Raw genomic sequence first — 13,755 nt, 5'->3', positions numbered from 1 at the left:
TTTCTGTCACGAGGCCGTGAAGCGCGGAACCTGCTATGGCTGCCGTTATTCCTGTGGGGCGGGAACTATCACAGGAGGGGGCGATGGAGCATGAAAAAATATATGCCCCAAAGAATATCCGCTTTGCTGGAGATACATTCCAAAGTGAAATCTGAGAAATTCTGATTTTGTTTCTAATGGATTGGCATTTAATTAAATGGGCCTGAGCTGTTGTAAATGCGTAAAGGGGATTTACAACAGAACACATTCCATCAGACATGATGTTAGGACTGTTTGTTTGTGAGATAACATGATGTTAAACAACAGAAACTGTTTCATAGGGATGATATCAATAAAATATAATTTGTGGTTTCAAAGTTGGCATGATATTTATTTTGATAAAGTATTTTATTTAACTTTGGTACAAAGTTCATTCGTTTTCCTGTTCTATCCATAACATACACATAGCCTGCATGGACAGGTGTGCAAAAAATGCCTATATTTTATTTAGTCAATAGCTTACGAAAGGAGGGCGGAAGGACATTAAGCCGTAGTCTTTTCCACATTTCAAAGGACCTGCTTTTTTATGCTGCTGTTCCTATTTCTTCTAGATTTCTTCTATTTCATGTTCAGTTGATTTGCAACTCCGGCTCCCTCTCACACTAAACGCAACGAGAAGTGTTTCGCTCTCTTCCAATTGGTTGCCGACTGGCGGCTCTCATATCACAGTCAGGTTCTCATTCATACACCCAGCCTTCTAAAGATAACTTACTGTCATCCATGGTACCGACTTTGAATAGACGGGACAAATCATTTCAATTGGGGAATAATTCAATTGAAAGAATAGACGACTGACAACATAACGACAGGTGGGTGAGGAAATTCCATGTGTAAGAAAGATACTCGTTGTCTTTTCTAACCATCCACAAACCTGTGCATGCAGCATGTTTGGTGACCATAAATCAATTCCACTGTTTTGTTACTAATTCTAGATTCATGCCTTTTCTTAAAACTATCTAATTTATCAAGATTCCATGCCAGTCTTCGGATCTGGTTTCATTTAGCTTAAACACATGCTTTCAGGCTATCATCCGATAAAAATTTAATTTTTTCGTTTACAAGTTTGTTTTCGAAATGTGTTTTGGTTTGCCCTAATATAACTCGCTTTCAAGGTTTCTAGATGAGTGAGAACTGTGGTTAGAAAAAGTGCATAGATTAGGGAAAATCAGTTCGTTCTCATTTATGATGGATGACAGCACGCGCTTGTGCAAGGTAAGATGCTTAAAATGTAACACTAGAGGCTTTCAGCCCACGGGCTGTCTCCGAGGAAAGCCACTGCACTTATTCAACAGTCCTCCTGAGCCGCGAGTCGCCTAATTGGCTACAGATGCGGAATTCTATGCTCTTTTACCGTTTAGAAATTGGATGCATTTGGGATACTTTATGAGGCGAGCCTAACGTTTGCCTGCAGAAGCTGAAAATAAAAAAATAGTGGTCATCAACAATTATCAATAGTGCCACGATCATAAGCCCCTTAGATAATATACCAGTAGCCGAGGTGATGCGGCAGAAATTCAATAACCAAAATATTTCAGACAAACATGAAAGTATTCCATAAATATGTGAGTGTGGGCCTTTAAAATATCTGCTCACACACTAGTCAATTCGTGTGTTTCATATTTACTTATTTAGAGATTGCTATAACATGAATTCTGGATGTGTAGGGGTCTATCTGTTTTCGTCGTATTTTTGCTATGTGGTTGTTTTTAACATAATGCCGCTGTTGTTTTGGGGTCCCTGCGCCATGTATTGTAGGCCTATATTGACAAGTGCTATCTTACCTTTCGTTATTCACAGTTTTCACAGTGACAGTGAGTGTCTCCTGTCAACGGACGAATCGAAATTAATTATGCTATGGCTGCAATCTGCATTGACAATAAAAAGTTAGTTTTCATTATTCACTCGTTCTGTTTTTGGAGACCAGTGTTTGTCTCAGTGTAATTTGGTAGATGTTAGGAATGTTAAATGTTGCACGTGCCAATCTTCTTAATCATTCCACACTGAGGGAACCGCCAAAGACTTCGTCCTCGAGCTGCCCTTTCACCCTAGCCTTTGTAAGCTGCACTTATTAAAGAGAAAAGTGTTTCAATATGTGGTAAGCTTTGGGGAGAAAAGTATGGAAGGTTGGGGTTTGGGATCTCCACCTGAGTTGTCTATCGAGCAAGTTAAAGTCATTCAACCATGGTAGTGGTTCCAATCATCATGAACAGTGGTATTATGGATGCGAATATGTGACTGGTTATTAGATTATCATTGTGCCACTAAATATGTGATGAAGGAAACAACAGTGCACGGACGGTCATACGGCTGAATGAATCAAGTCTGAGTCCAAAAATTTACAGTGGGCCTATGAACCAAATCTGAACCTATTATATATTTTGGTGGAAGTGCTTTCACAGAATGGAACGCAAATCACAAAACTGCAAAATCGCTCCTGGCGCGCTCCAGAGATCTCTAGCTGTGTTGGTTATTGATAACTTTGCCAATAACTTACCCTGATATCACAACAACAATAGCAAAAGGCTTCCGAAAGAAAAACAGTTTTCGAATTGTTTATTTAATTTAATGTGTGGCCTGAGGCTAGGCCTATACATAAAAAAAACATTTAACTTGAGGGCGATTAGAAAAAATATCAAAACAAAGCTAACGTGATAACAACCAGAGTGCAGAAAACGGAACTATCAGCCTGAGGGGAAGATTTTCAGTAGGTATCACTGCCATTGAACATTCACAAAAGTTTGCATGGGGCCCTGAAAATACAAGTTATTTAATTTAACATTAAAAAAATAGCTTGCAAAAGAGTCAATGAAGTATGAGTTAATGGATGAATGAAGCTTGAATACTGGATGTGTGGATATTAGTGCATTATGAAGAAAAGTTGTTGATGGTCTAATGCATTACTGAAGGAGTGGGCGGGAGAGTTTGTGATTCCAGTGTTACGTCTAGCGGGAGAGTTTGTGATTCCAGTGTTACGTCTAGCCTATACTATAGCTCTTTACCAATAGGAAGCTGAGTCATTCTTCCACCAATCAGACATGACATATTGCCATGACATAATATTTATTATTCCCCACACTATAGGCTTTAGTTGTCATTACATTGTTATTACATTATTGATTATTTTCGTCTGCATTGAACCACAATTGATGATCAATATGCCCATAATTATTAGAAATAATATAATTGTTCACATTAGCCAACTAGTATAATTATTGTGCACATTATTAGCATTTTATTACTATGTTTTACAATTATATTTATGTGTGTGTTTATCATTATTTTATTGCCTTATTATTTTAGAATATATTGCTCTTTTTCACTTTTTCCCCTTTTTTGTGCTAATATTCCTCTCCCCGGGGCCCGTTGAACAGTGTTGAAGACCTCTCGACCCTCTCGGTTCTATGAACATGTTTCAGACCGTGCCTGACACTTCGTCATACGTCAAGGTAAGACAATATCTTCTCTTCGAGCAGGTAATTTTGCTGTACGGTCTGGGACCTCCCTAATTTTCTATTCATGATGATCCTTTGTGAATAATTAGCATCTTCTTGTCATTCTTTAAATAGCTATCGGTAAGCATACCCTAGGCCTAATATGATAGGTATCAATTCAATCTTGTCACAATTGTCTCTATTCAGTTGATGTTATCATGTTATAACCGTTATGCAAGAATAGACCTGCATTCAAACATTGTATGGTAGCCTACTGTATAATGTGATTATCTGCATTTGTCTGGACATCACGATTAATTGAATGTCTTTGCCTCCAGTGCGGGACGGTTATAGCACATTGTTATATTTGACATCATGCAGTTTTTTCTCTCTCTCCGCCACAGTCTCAAAGAATGTAAACAAAGCAAATAGTGGACATCTGTTTTTCACGTTTAAAACTCTGTGCATTGAATCACGTGGTACAACGTGGAATTCCTGCAAACTGACAATGTATAGGCCTTGGGACGATTTGTTGGAAACGAAATATGCAATCCCATTGTTAATCTCATAGCCCGTATTAAAGTGCACAACCCACGGCATGCCATAAACTACGTGTGAGAAACGATCAGTGTAAGTGCAGTCGCCGTGTATTATGGGAATGTATGCCTACCTGTCATTGAGTGCTCACTATAACACATCAACATTTCCGTAGGCTATTATGGGAATCTGGCTGTTTTAAAATAGTATAGGAAATGTGATGCCATGTCTTTCTGTCATAGATCATTGGTCGAAGACCAATTGCATATAGGCGGAGCCTGTATGCTTATGAAAATTAACATTTGTGCTTAGTCAAGCATTTGTGCTTAGTCAAGCATTTGTGCTTAGTCAAGCATTTGTGCTTAGTCAAGCATTTGTGCTTAGTCAAGTATATAAAATGTCTTTATACTCAAAATATTCCAAGAGTGACTTGTTGTACTTTGTCGACTTATTTCTCTTTGCATATAAGGGCTCTTTTCATACATCCATACCGTTTGTAGCGTTCTGCAGAAAATGTCACTGGCCACATTGCTTGAGTTCTCTGAACAATTACCGATTTGTTTTGGGAGATTTGAACAGCAAGGAATGTTTGACGAGAAAATATGCTTTGAAATGAGCCTTTCTGCTCCCTAAATAAGACAACAAGTCAATGACAGGGAAACAAATCCAGGAACCTGTGTAAAGTGTTCTTAGGTGAACAATTGAATGCTTACGACTGCTTAAACAACCAATATTGAACACCAAGTTCGTCAGTTCAATTAATATCACTTTGCCCTCGTTTTAATCTAAACTTTCACTGAATTATTTTGCATTTGGGAGAAGATATTAATTGTTCAGAATGTGAACCAGGCACTTCTCAAGACACATTTATAAGAAATATTCTGCTTCATGGTCTAGCATTGGTTTTGTTTGATTAAGGCCAGGCGAGACTCAAGCTCTCCAATAAAAGTACACCTCAAATGAATTATGTCCCAGAGCAAGGGGCCAAACGGTTCGGTCTCTGCTTTTTTTCTGAGTATTTTTACTTGGACTTTATTTTTGCCGGAGAAAGAGAAGGGACTTACCTGAAGTCTCAAGTCGACTGAACAATCTTAAATGGCCGATCCATGTGTATGTCTATGTACTGGTTAGAATAATAGGCCTAAAACGTTTGTCACATAAATTAATTTATAGAAGTCACAACAGACAACTTGTAGGCCTAGGCCTATTGGAATTTGTTTAGTCTTTTATGAATTAATATTTGGTCACGAATAATATAAACATATGCCTGTTTCAGTAGGCTAATAATCTTGCCTAATAATTCAAATGAAAACCTATAATAATACCGTCATAATGATCACCGTCATAATTTATCATTGGATCATTTGGTAACTTAATGGAGACGTTTTAGGTCTATATGGGCTATTATTGAACATTTGTAAGCATGTGAAGTTGTGAAGTGCTATAAATTCACGATGAGCATAAACTGAAACTAACCCACGTGTATTGTCCAATGGAGGTAGGGCTTCCCAAGGCTCGTGGTAGGAAATGTCTGGCTGTCAGATTTCAGCGTCAAGTCAGATGTTCTGTGGTTCGCTGTATAAACCAACTTGCATCTGTTTATTGGCCTCCGAAATATTCGTTACCACTCTCTTTGCTATAGCCTGCTCTTACGGCAGGTTAGCCAAGTGGTTAGAGCGTTGGACTCGTAACCGAAAGGTTGCAAACTCGAATCCCCTGACAAGCTGACAAGGTGTCGTTCTGCCCTTGAACAGGCAGTTAACCCACTGCCGTCATTGAAAATATTGCCTAGTAAAATAAAGATAAAATTACTTAGTCTTTAGTATGCTAGCGATTTGCCTCGGTTACTGTGGCTCTGTGACCAAATCAATCAATTTGGTCACATTATACCTGAAGTAACCTCAGGTGTCAACGAATCACAGAAGATTTTGTTTGCGTTTTACGGGGTATTAGGCATATTTGAAATACTTATATGGCCCATACAATGACAGTCATTCACAATTAGGCCTACTAGCCAACAGGCTATTAAAAATAATAAACATTTATTATTTTCAAAACGCTAAGCCATACCAACGCCCTCTGCTATTGCAAACGGGTCTAAAATGAATGGAATCTATAATTACGCAATAATGCACGAGGATGTGTGGTATTGCGGAGTGCCTGGATACAGCCCTTTTTAGCCGTGGTATATTGGCCATATACCACAAACCTCCGAGGTGCATTATTGCTATTATAAACTGGTTACCAACGTAATTAGAGCAGTACAAGTAAATGTGTTGTCATACCCGTGATATACGGTCTTATATACCACGGCTGTCAGCCAATCAGCATTCAGTCCTTGAGCCACCAAGTTTATAATAATGAATAGTATACCATGACATTCATTCGGCCTACTTTCTTTCGGCCTAACTCCAATACAAAATCAAAACAGGAATCTTGAATAAGAAAATGTAACGGCCACTAAATAGTTAAACACGGTGTCTCCCTTAATTACACGAGGCTGAATTGGCCTCAGGCAGGAGAAGCCTTGACCCCAAGCAGGATCCAGATGTGGTGGTGTAGAGGGGGCCTCTCCCCCAACAGACCCCCAAGTCGAGAGCAGACAGGTCGGCCAGTCTGTCAGTGGTAGCGTCGCAGGCTCCTTTTGGCCGCTCTATGGCCTGGTCGCTCCCCCAGGCAGAGCCCATTGGTCTGGTCACGTTCAGGGCTGGCTCCATGTCTAGCATCTGCGCTGAAATTGTGTCTGAAATGACAAGGACAATTTCCAAATGTAGAAGGAAAATAGTTGGGGATGGGGACTGGAGATTTTTGTCCATGGGTCCAGTAGTTTAAGAAAGTAGTTCAACTATAGCCTAGGTTTAATAATAATAATAATAACAACAACAACAACCAAAATCATATTACAAGCCTATAATAATGTAATAACATGGGAGTAAGTACACTTCATCATTACTTGAACAAAAACCATACACATTTACTCATTAACTAATCTCCAAACATATTAAGAGACGGAGTTCCCCTTAGCAATATTTGGAAATATACAATCATTATCATTCCCTCCTGTGTTTGATGCAGACTCACACGTGTAGAGCAGACCTTGATATTATGCCTCTGGGGCGCTGCGTGCTTGGGTTTTATTAGGAAAACTTCACAGAGGCTTGGAAGGCTATAACAAAGAGTAGCCTAGATCGCAACAACCATCGCCACAGGTAGTTCAAGTTCGTATTCCTCTTGGTTTGATTTACAGTTAATTTCATCAGCACTCTCGAGGAAAACATCTGTCTGCTTTGAAAGTGAAACGCTATTTTATATATCTATCTCGCAGTGGAAACGTGAATATAAAAAGTTAATAGAGTTGGGAATGATTTGGGCTACAGTAAAATCATAATTGTGGAAAAATGTTTCACGCATTACTTTAAAGCAATACATACGGATATTATAAAACATAATGGAATCCCATAACAGCCTATAGCGGTTAAAAGTATAACTTTTTAATTAGAAAGTAAATGTAACATAATACATGTATATTGATGGAATTGCTGAAAAAAACTCATTCGCCAGTGTCTGTGACTTATGGATAACAAAAATGCTCAAATGTAGCCTACAGCAACATATGCATAACGCTGGCAACCATTCTATAAAAGTTTCCGAGTAAAAACATTAACAGGGGGGAACACGCAATTGTTTCCCCTGCTTATCTCTTTGTGACAAGTATCCTGCTTTTTGGAACTGCAATGAAGGCAGGGCTTGAAGTGACACACATAGCTTCCTTCGCAAAAGCGGTGACTTCCCTTCCCAAATGTAGAAAAAAAAACATCCGGTTAACTGTCTCTTTCTCTCTGAGATATATCGGGGGCTGGAATTAATTCAGGAGCGTGTCATGTTTGGAATATTGTTGGGGTCCGCTGAAAATTACGCAAAATGGACGGAACTATTAAGGTAAGGGTGGAGGACGGGGTGTACGAGTTTGTGAAAGCTTTGCTTTTCGGAGTTGCGCCTCATTTTAGCATGAGTTGCTATGTCTGTGAGTAGTAGCCTACAATGTTGGGCAATGAACGGCTTTTTATTTTGCTCCGAAATCGGTAACCAGATGTCATTCTATTTTCCTCTTTATCTCGAAGTTTCCTTTTCCTTTAGGAAACTCTGAAAGTGAAAATAAGATTTGGTTGGATGCGAGCGCGTAGACTCACGTCTGAAATTAAACAAAGTGCTTATTTTAATTAGTGAAAAGTATGTATTTATATAACAAAATGTAGGGCAATTATATTTCTCCAGTTGATATAGTGATGAGGAGGGATTAAGCAATATGTAGGCGATATATGGCTGTACTGTTAGATGAACGTGCGTTTCTTTGTCAAGTAATGTATGATGTGTCAAAGAGGGGCTGCGCAATAGTGGTGGCACGGTGACCGGAGATGCTCTCGCAGTTCATGGTTCAAAACGTTAATGATGGTGTTTTGGTGGTTCATGTCGTTTATTATGCAGGATATACACGGATGTACAATCCCTGCGTAAAACCATATATTTTATACGCATATTTTCGGTTGTAAAAAGAGTGTTAGAACAGTTGGCATTTTTAGTAGCCTTGTCAATGGCCAAAAAGTCATTTGGAAATATCACGGGTTAATTGAGAAGCGAAAACTGCGCATCTCCTTGTAATTCACTATTAACAAACGGCTCACAAGCTCACCTGGGTATTTATGCTTATATTGAACACAAAAAGTAATTAATTATAGGGAGGGTGCATATTTTACTTTTGAGGGACGGGTATTCAAGCGCGGTCTTCGGTTAGCCATGCAAGCCTCCGGTATTGAAATTCCAGATGCATTGCTATGCAGATGTTTGATGGTTAGGTCCCTGCATTCCACACCACGGTATTGTGTCTTGAGTTTGAGTAGACATGGCCGATTGTCCTATAGACATGGCCGAGTTATTTTGCTCCGATATCCAACGAACTGGACTATTATAATAGCCATGTAAACGTATTGTCTGTCAGTGTGTTTTCTTTGCTGGTTGAAAGAAGCTGGTTTGTGTGGTTGAAGTGGCGGCTGGGTGAGGTGTACGTTTTTGAACAGTATAAGCGTTGACTGCACAGAAATGTTTAATTTATATTAAATAATTCTCACCCGACTGGTTTGTGATTGTTTAACACTCAAACATGCAAAATAGAAAAATGTAGGCCTTGTGAAATGATTGTTTAATTATATTATCCTAAATTATCATGTATTGATGACAATACTATAACAACAATAATGACTCATTATTATAAATGTATCAGGACTGTGTATGTCTCTCTGTGGTCTCTCTGTGTGTATATTTGATTGACTACTAACTGTATTCCGACTTTAGTCATTTAAAAAAAAGGGGGGGGGGTGTTATCGAGCCATGAGAGCTTCCTGTTCTACACAATCTGGTTTCCTGACAGGTTTCCCTTTCCTCCTCAAACAAAGGACAGGAATGCCCCCTGAATCGCAACGATGCTGATGAGTGTGTGTGGACAACAAAATAGACCTTTGCAGTCTGGAAGTAGCGCACTGGGCACTGGCGCACAAACCCTTTAACAAAACGCGACATTATGCATTTGCATTTGCAGGCGCTGTAAAGCATCTGTGGTGGCCTAGGCACGTGGCAGCTTCCACTGTCAGTTTCCCAAGAATAGTTTAGAAAGATCTGTTAGTTTATGAATGAGGGTGGTGAACAACATTACACTATTTTGAGATGATAATGGCACCCTATGTACCATTTAATGATTGATATGTACAGTAAATAATTTAGAGAAAGCAAGACTTGGAGTGCAGTTATTATTGTCCCCTGAGAAAAAAAATGGTAGGCTACTTGAATAGCCTAGATGGGAAGGGTTGTTGGCACAAGATGTTCAGAAGAGACAAATGTAGATCAATTAACTGTATTTCTGTCCCACCCGTACCATAGACAGTGTGTGTGTTCCACACTGATACAGAACACACATCCCAAATAGACTCAGAGTGGTGTGTTAGACTGTTTGTAAGTGCATACATTCACACTATTTTTAAAACCTGTAATCTTGATCGGCACATGCCAATTGCCAATCATGGTTTACATGGCAGGGGCTGATATGTCAGTGTAAATGTAATGTGCAACGGCCATAATAGCAGAGCTGCACATTCCCTCACTGCTCTCAACATATAATCCACAGCCCTGGCCAGCTGCTGAATAAACCACCCTGATAGGGTATATGGCTGCCAGACTGCCAGTATCCAGCTACAGTATGATGGTTTGACTGATGAAATCACAGGCATGTCTGTCCAACTCTGACTGCGTTATCTGATGCTGTCTCACAGTATCATCCCTCCAGCCCTCCCAATGAATGTCCTCAAAAGCTGTCACCTTGGTCAGTTTGGAACCTCTGGCACATCACAGACACATACAGTCAGTGTTAGTGAATGTACTTTGTAGCAATAGTTTGCTGAAACGTACTGTACGTGAACATAATATTAGCGGTGAAGAAAGAAATTCCCGTCCCAAGATAGACATCTCAGGAAATGAGTACACAGGCTGTAAACAGCAGACTGGCCACTGTATGTATCATTGGAACTTCAGGCTAACTCTGCTTCACTTTTTCACTTGTTAGGACTCATTGAAATGTGGCACTACTAGCCTTTTCTTTATCCATGTTTGCTATTTCATGAACAAAGTCAGACGTGTTTTGATGCGTACATACTTTGTTGTTCGACAGGGGAAGAACCGTGTGCTAATGGCACATCATTGTCTTGATCGAGAATGTTATCTTTGAACATATCTTTAATCCCCCAAGATTACAGATACCTCTGTCTAATCTGTGACATCAGATGCTATCAGATCAGATGTGTGTCAGACGTGAGCATAATCCTTGAAATGGCTTAACTTTAATGACTCTAGATCAGTTTGTCTCTATTGCTACTGCTTTGTTTCATTACAATGATTCATTGACAGAGCTGAGGCAAGGCAGGCCTCACCAGCTCCTTATTCATAGTAAACGGAGGGTTTAAAACTGATTTAGCTAAGAGGCTGCCCCAGTCTATACAGGCAGCCATTTACCTGTATATCTCATACATACTCTACATCTCTTTGGCTCTGTGTATAGGTTATTGTATGTCACATCATTGTGAATAGCAAGTATTGTATTCCCATTAGCCCATATACATCTCTGACAATGCTAGATCTGGTATGTATGCCATGCATCAGTTACCAGGCATGAGACGGAACACGTGGACACAGACAGAGGAGTGTACCAGTGGAGACGTTTGTTTTATTTAATAAACGTACATTGCTCCAGCAGAGCTATCAATGTAGAACTGATCCCATCGCTGATCCAGTTGAGTCTTCAGCTGCCATTCTTTCTCTGTGGAAGGAAAACTCAGACTAGATCTTTTTGTGTGTAGTAGTCATCCAAATTGTAGTCATGTTTGAAGTCATGGTAACATCAACAGGAAGCTGTAGTTGCTAAATAGGCCCAATTGCTCTATACACAAAGCACTTAGGATGCCAGATTGTGATATGAGACATAACTGCACATAATTACTCTAAACAAAATGTGTCTACAACAAGTGAGAGATTGAAGTTGTGAGATCCCAGGTTCTCTCTGTTGTTCTAGAGCCCCGCTATAACCTGCTCCTCCTCTGGCCTGCAGGAGGCACTGTCAGTGGTGAGTGAAGACCAGTCCCTGTTCGAGCCTCCTTACGCTGCTTCTGCCCCTCTACCCAAGACAGACATGACTGCATCTGGCACACAGGACTATGTCCAGCCCCACAAAATCCACCCATTACCCCCTCAGCAAGAGTGGATTAACCAGCCAGTCCGAGTCAATGTCAAGAGAGAGTATGACCACATCAATGGATCCAGGTATGTTCAGCAGTATGCAAAGTCCATCTCACTAGACTCCAGGTTTTATGCCTTGTCCCTGTATGTCTTAATCTCTGCTGATTAGAGTTGATGTTCCCTAGATTAGTCTAGATTCAAAAGGACAGTTGATCATAACAATTGCTTGTGCACAGTTAGATACCATTTTTGGCCACTTGCAGAAATTGACACTTACATTCAATTGGGCTCTCTAGCTCCACTCCATTGGCCCTGTGGTTGTCTATATTTCAAAACATTTTCATCTCCCTTTAATACACACTTTGAGACCATATAAAGATGTCTCTCCCTGACATTGACACTGTGTGTCTGTGCAGCAGGTTGTCCCCAGTGGACTGCAGTGTGGGGGGTAAATGCAATAAGCTGGTGGGGGGCAACGACACATCTCAGATGAGTTACGGAAGCTACATGGACGAGAAGAATGCTCCGCCCCCCAACATGACTACCAATGAGAGGAGAGTGATCGTCCCCGCAGGTAACAATTACTTCTATGATACAAACCACATGGTATTTCTTTATAATGAACTTGTTTTTATTTTATTTCTCATGTTATTCATTTTTCATAAACTAGACTTACAAGTTGTATGACTCTCCATTCCAGGCTGTGAGAAATGTTTAATTCTCAGTAGTTTTTCTTCATAGTCAGATGGAGGGCGTATAAACAGGCTCTCAATTGGCATTCATTTTCTGATGTCATAGAAATGTTTTTATTAGCCTCAGATCTATTTAGCTGGGCCACGGGGGAAGGATCTTTGATGCATTTGTTAGTGATGTTTTAGCCTACTCATGGGAGCATGACTCAACACATAGAGGCAACCGAGGTCTGTTCAGTCAAAGAGCTCTTTACAATAGCTAATTGATTCACATATTACAGAGAGTTATTTATGAGGGATAAATGCTTTGGGAAACATTCTCTCTCTGTCAGTCTTGGAAGAGATTTATTGTACATCAGCTATACTGTAGAATATATGCAGGTGCATGATTACATAGGCTACACAATCTGGGAAAGGATGGGTCATATAAATGAATTGAAAGATGGATGAATGAATAACTAGATGAATAAACAAGTGACAATAACGGATGAATACATTAGCCATCATTTGGAAATAATTATGACACTAAAACTTGAATTGCATTCTCAATCACTGTGAAAATAGTAGATTGTCCAGTGATGTTTACAGTACATTACCTCTGTCCCCTTGTCTTCCTCCAGATCCATCGTTGTGGTCTCAGGATCATGTCCGCCAGTGGCTGGAGTGGGCCATCAAGGAGTACGGCCTGCTGGAGATGGACACGGCCATGCTCCAAAACACAGACGGCAAGGAACTGTGTAAGATGAGCAAGGACGACTTCCTCCGACTCACCACCATGTACAACGCTGAAGTCCTGCTCTCTCATCTCAATTATCTCAGGGAAAGTAAGTTCTGGCAGCCATTTGAATTGATCTATACTGAACAAAAATATAAATGCAACATGTAAAGTGTTGGTCCCAGCTAAAATAAAAGATCACAGAAATGTTCCATCCGCACAAAAACCTTATTTCGCCAAAATGTTGTGCTCAAATTAGTTTACATCCCTGTTAGTGAGCACTTCTTCTTTGCCAAGATAATCCATCAGGTGTGGCATATCAAGAAGATGATTAAACAACATGGTCATTACACAGGTGCACCTTGTGCTGGGGACAATAAAAGGCCACTCTAAAATGTGCCGTTTTGTCACACACCACAATGCCATAGATGTCTTAAATTTTGAGGGAGCGTGCAATTTGCGTGCTGACTGCAGGAATGTCCACCAGAGCTGATGCCAGAGAATTTCATTTTAATTTCTCTACCACAAGCTGCCTCCAATGTCGTTTTAGAGAATTTGGCAGGAC

General features: G+C 40.0%; 1 protein-coding gene across 6 annotated transcripts in view; it reads left to right on the top strand.

Annotated features, from left to right (window-relative positions):
* Positions 1-693: 693 nt before the first annotated feature.
* Positions 694-13,755, top strand: part of LOC123992654 (Friend leukemia integration 1 transcription factor-like) — a 38,753-nt gene continuing 25,691 nt past the window's right edge. The window contains exons 1-5 of one of the 6 annotated variants that reach the window (XM_046293990.1): positions 694-848; positions 3,411-3,485; positions 11,656-11,867; positions 12,203-12,357; positions 13,096-13,299. In XM_046293990.1, coding sequence (XP_046149946.1) covers positions 3,441-3,485; positions 11,656-11,867; positions 12,203-12,357; positions 13,096-13,299 — 616 coding nt within the window. In that variant the 5' untranslated portion in view covers positions 694-848; positions 3,411-3,440. Of the gene's footprint in view, positions 849-3,410; positions 3,486-7,797; positions 7,947-11,619; positions 11,868-12,199; positions 12,358-13,095; positions 13,300-13,755 lie in introns of those variants that run through there. The other 5 variants (XM_046293989.1, XM_046293992.1, XM_046293991.1 and 2 more) reach the window with 5 other exon arrangements.

The sequence above is a fragment of the Oncorhynchus gorbuscha genome, linkage group LG13 (assembly GCF_021184085.1).
Source record: "Oncorhynchus gorbuscha isolate QuinsamMale2020 ecotype Even-year linkage group LG13, OgorEven_v1.0, whole genome shotgun sequence".
Classification (NCBI taxonomy): Eukaryota; Metazoa; Chordata; class Actinopteri; order Salmoniformes; family Salmonidae; genus Oncorhynchus; species Oncorhynchus gorbuscha.
The sequence above is the reverse complement of the archived record's forward strand: the minus strand, read 5'-3'. Positions and strand labels throughout refer to the sequence as shown.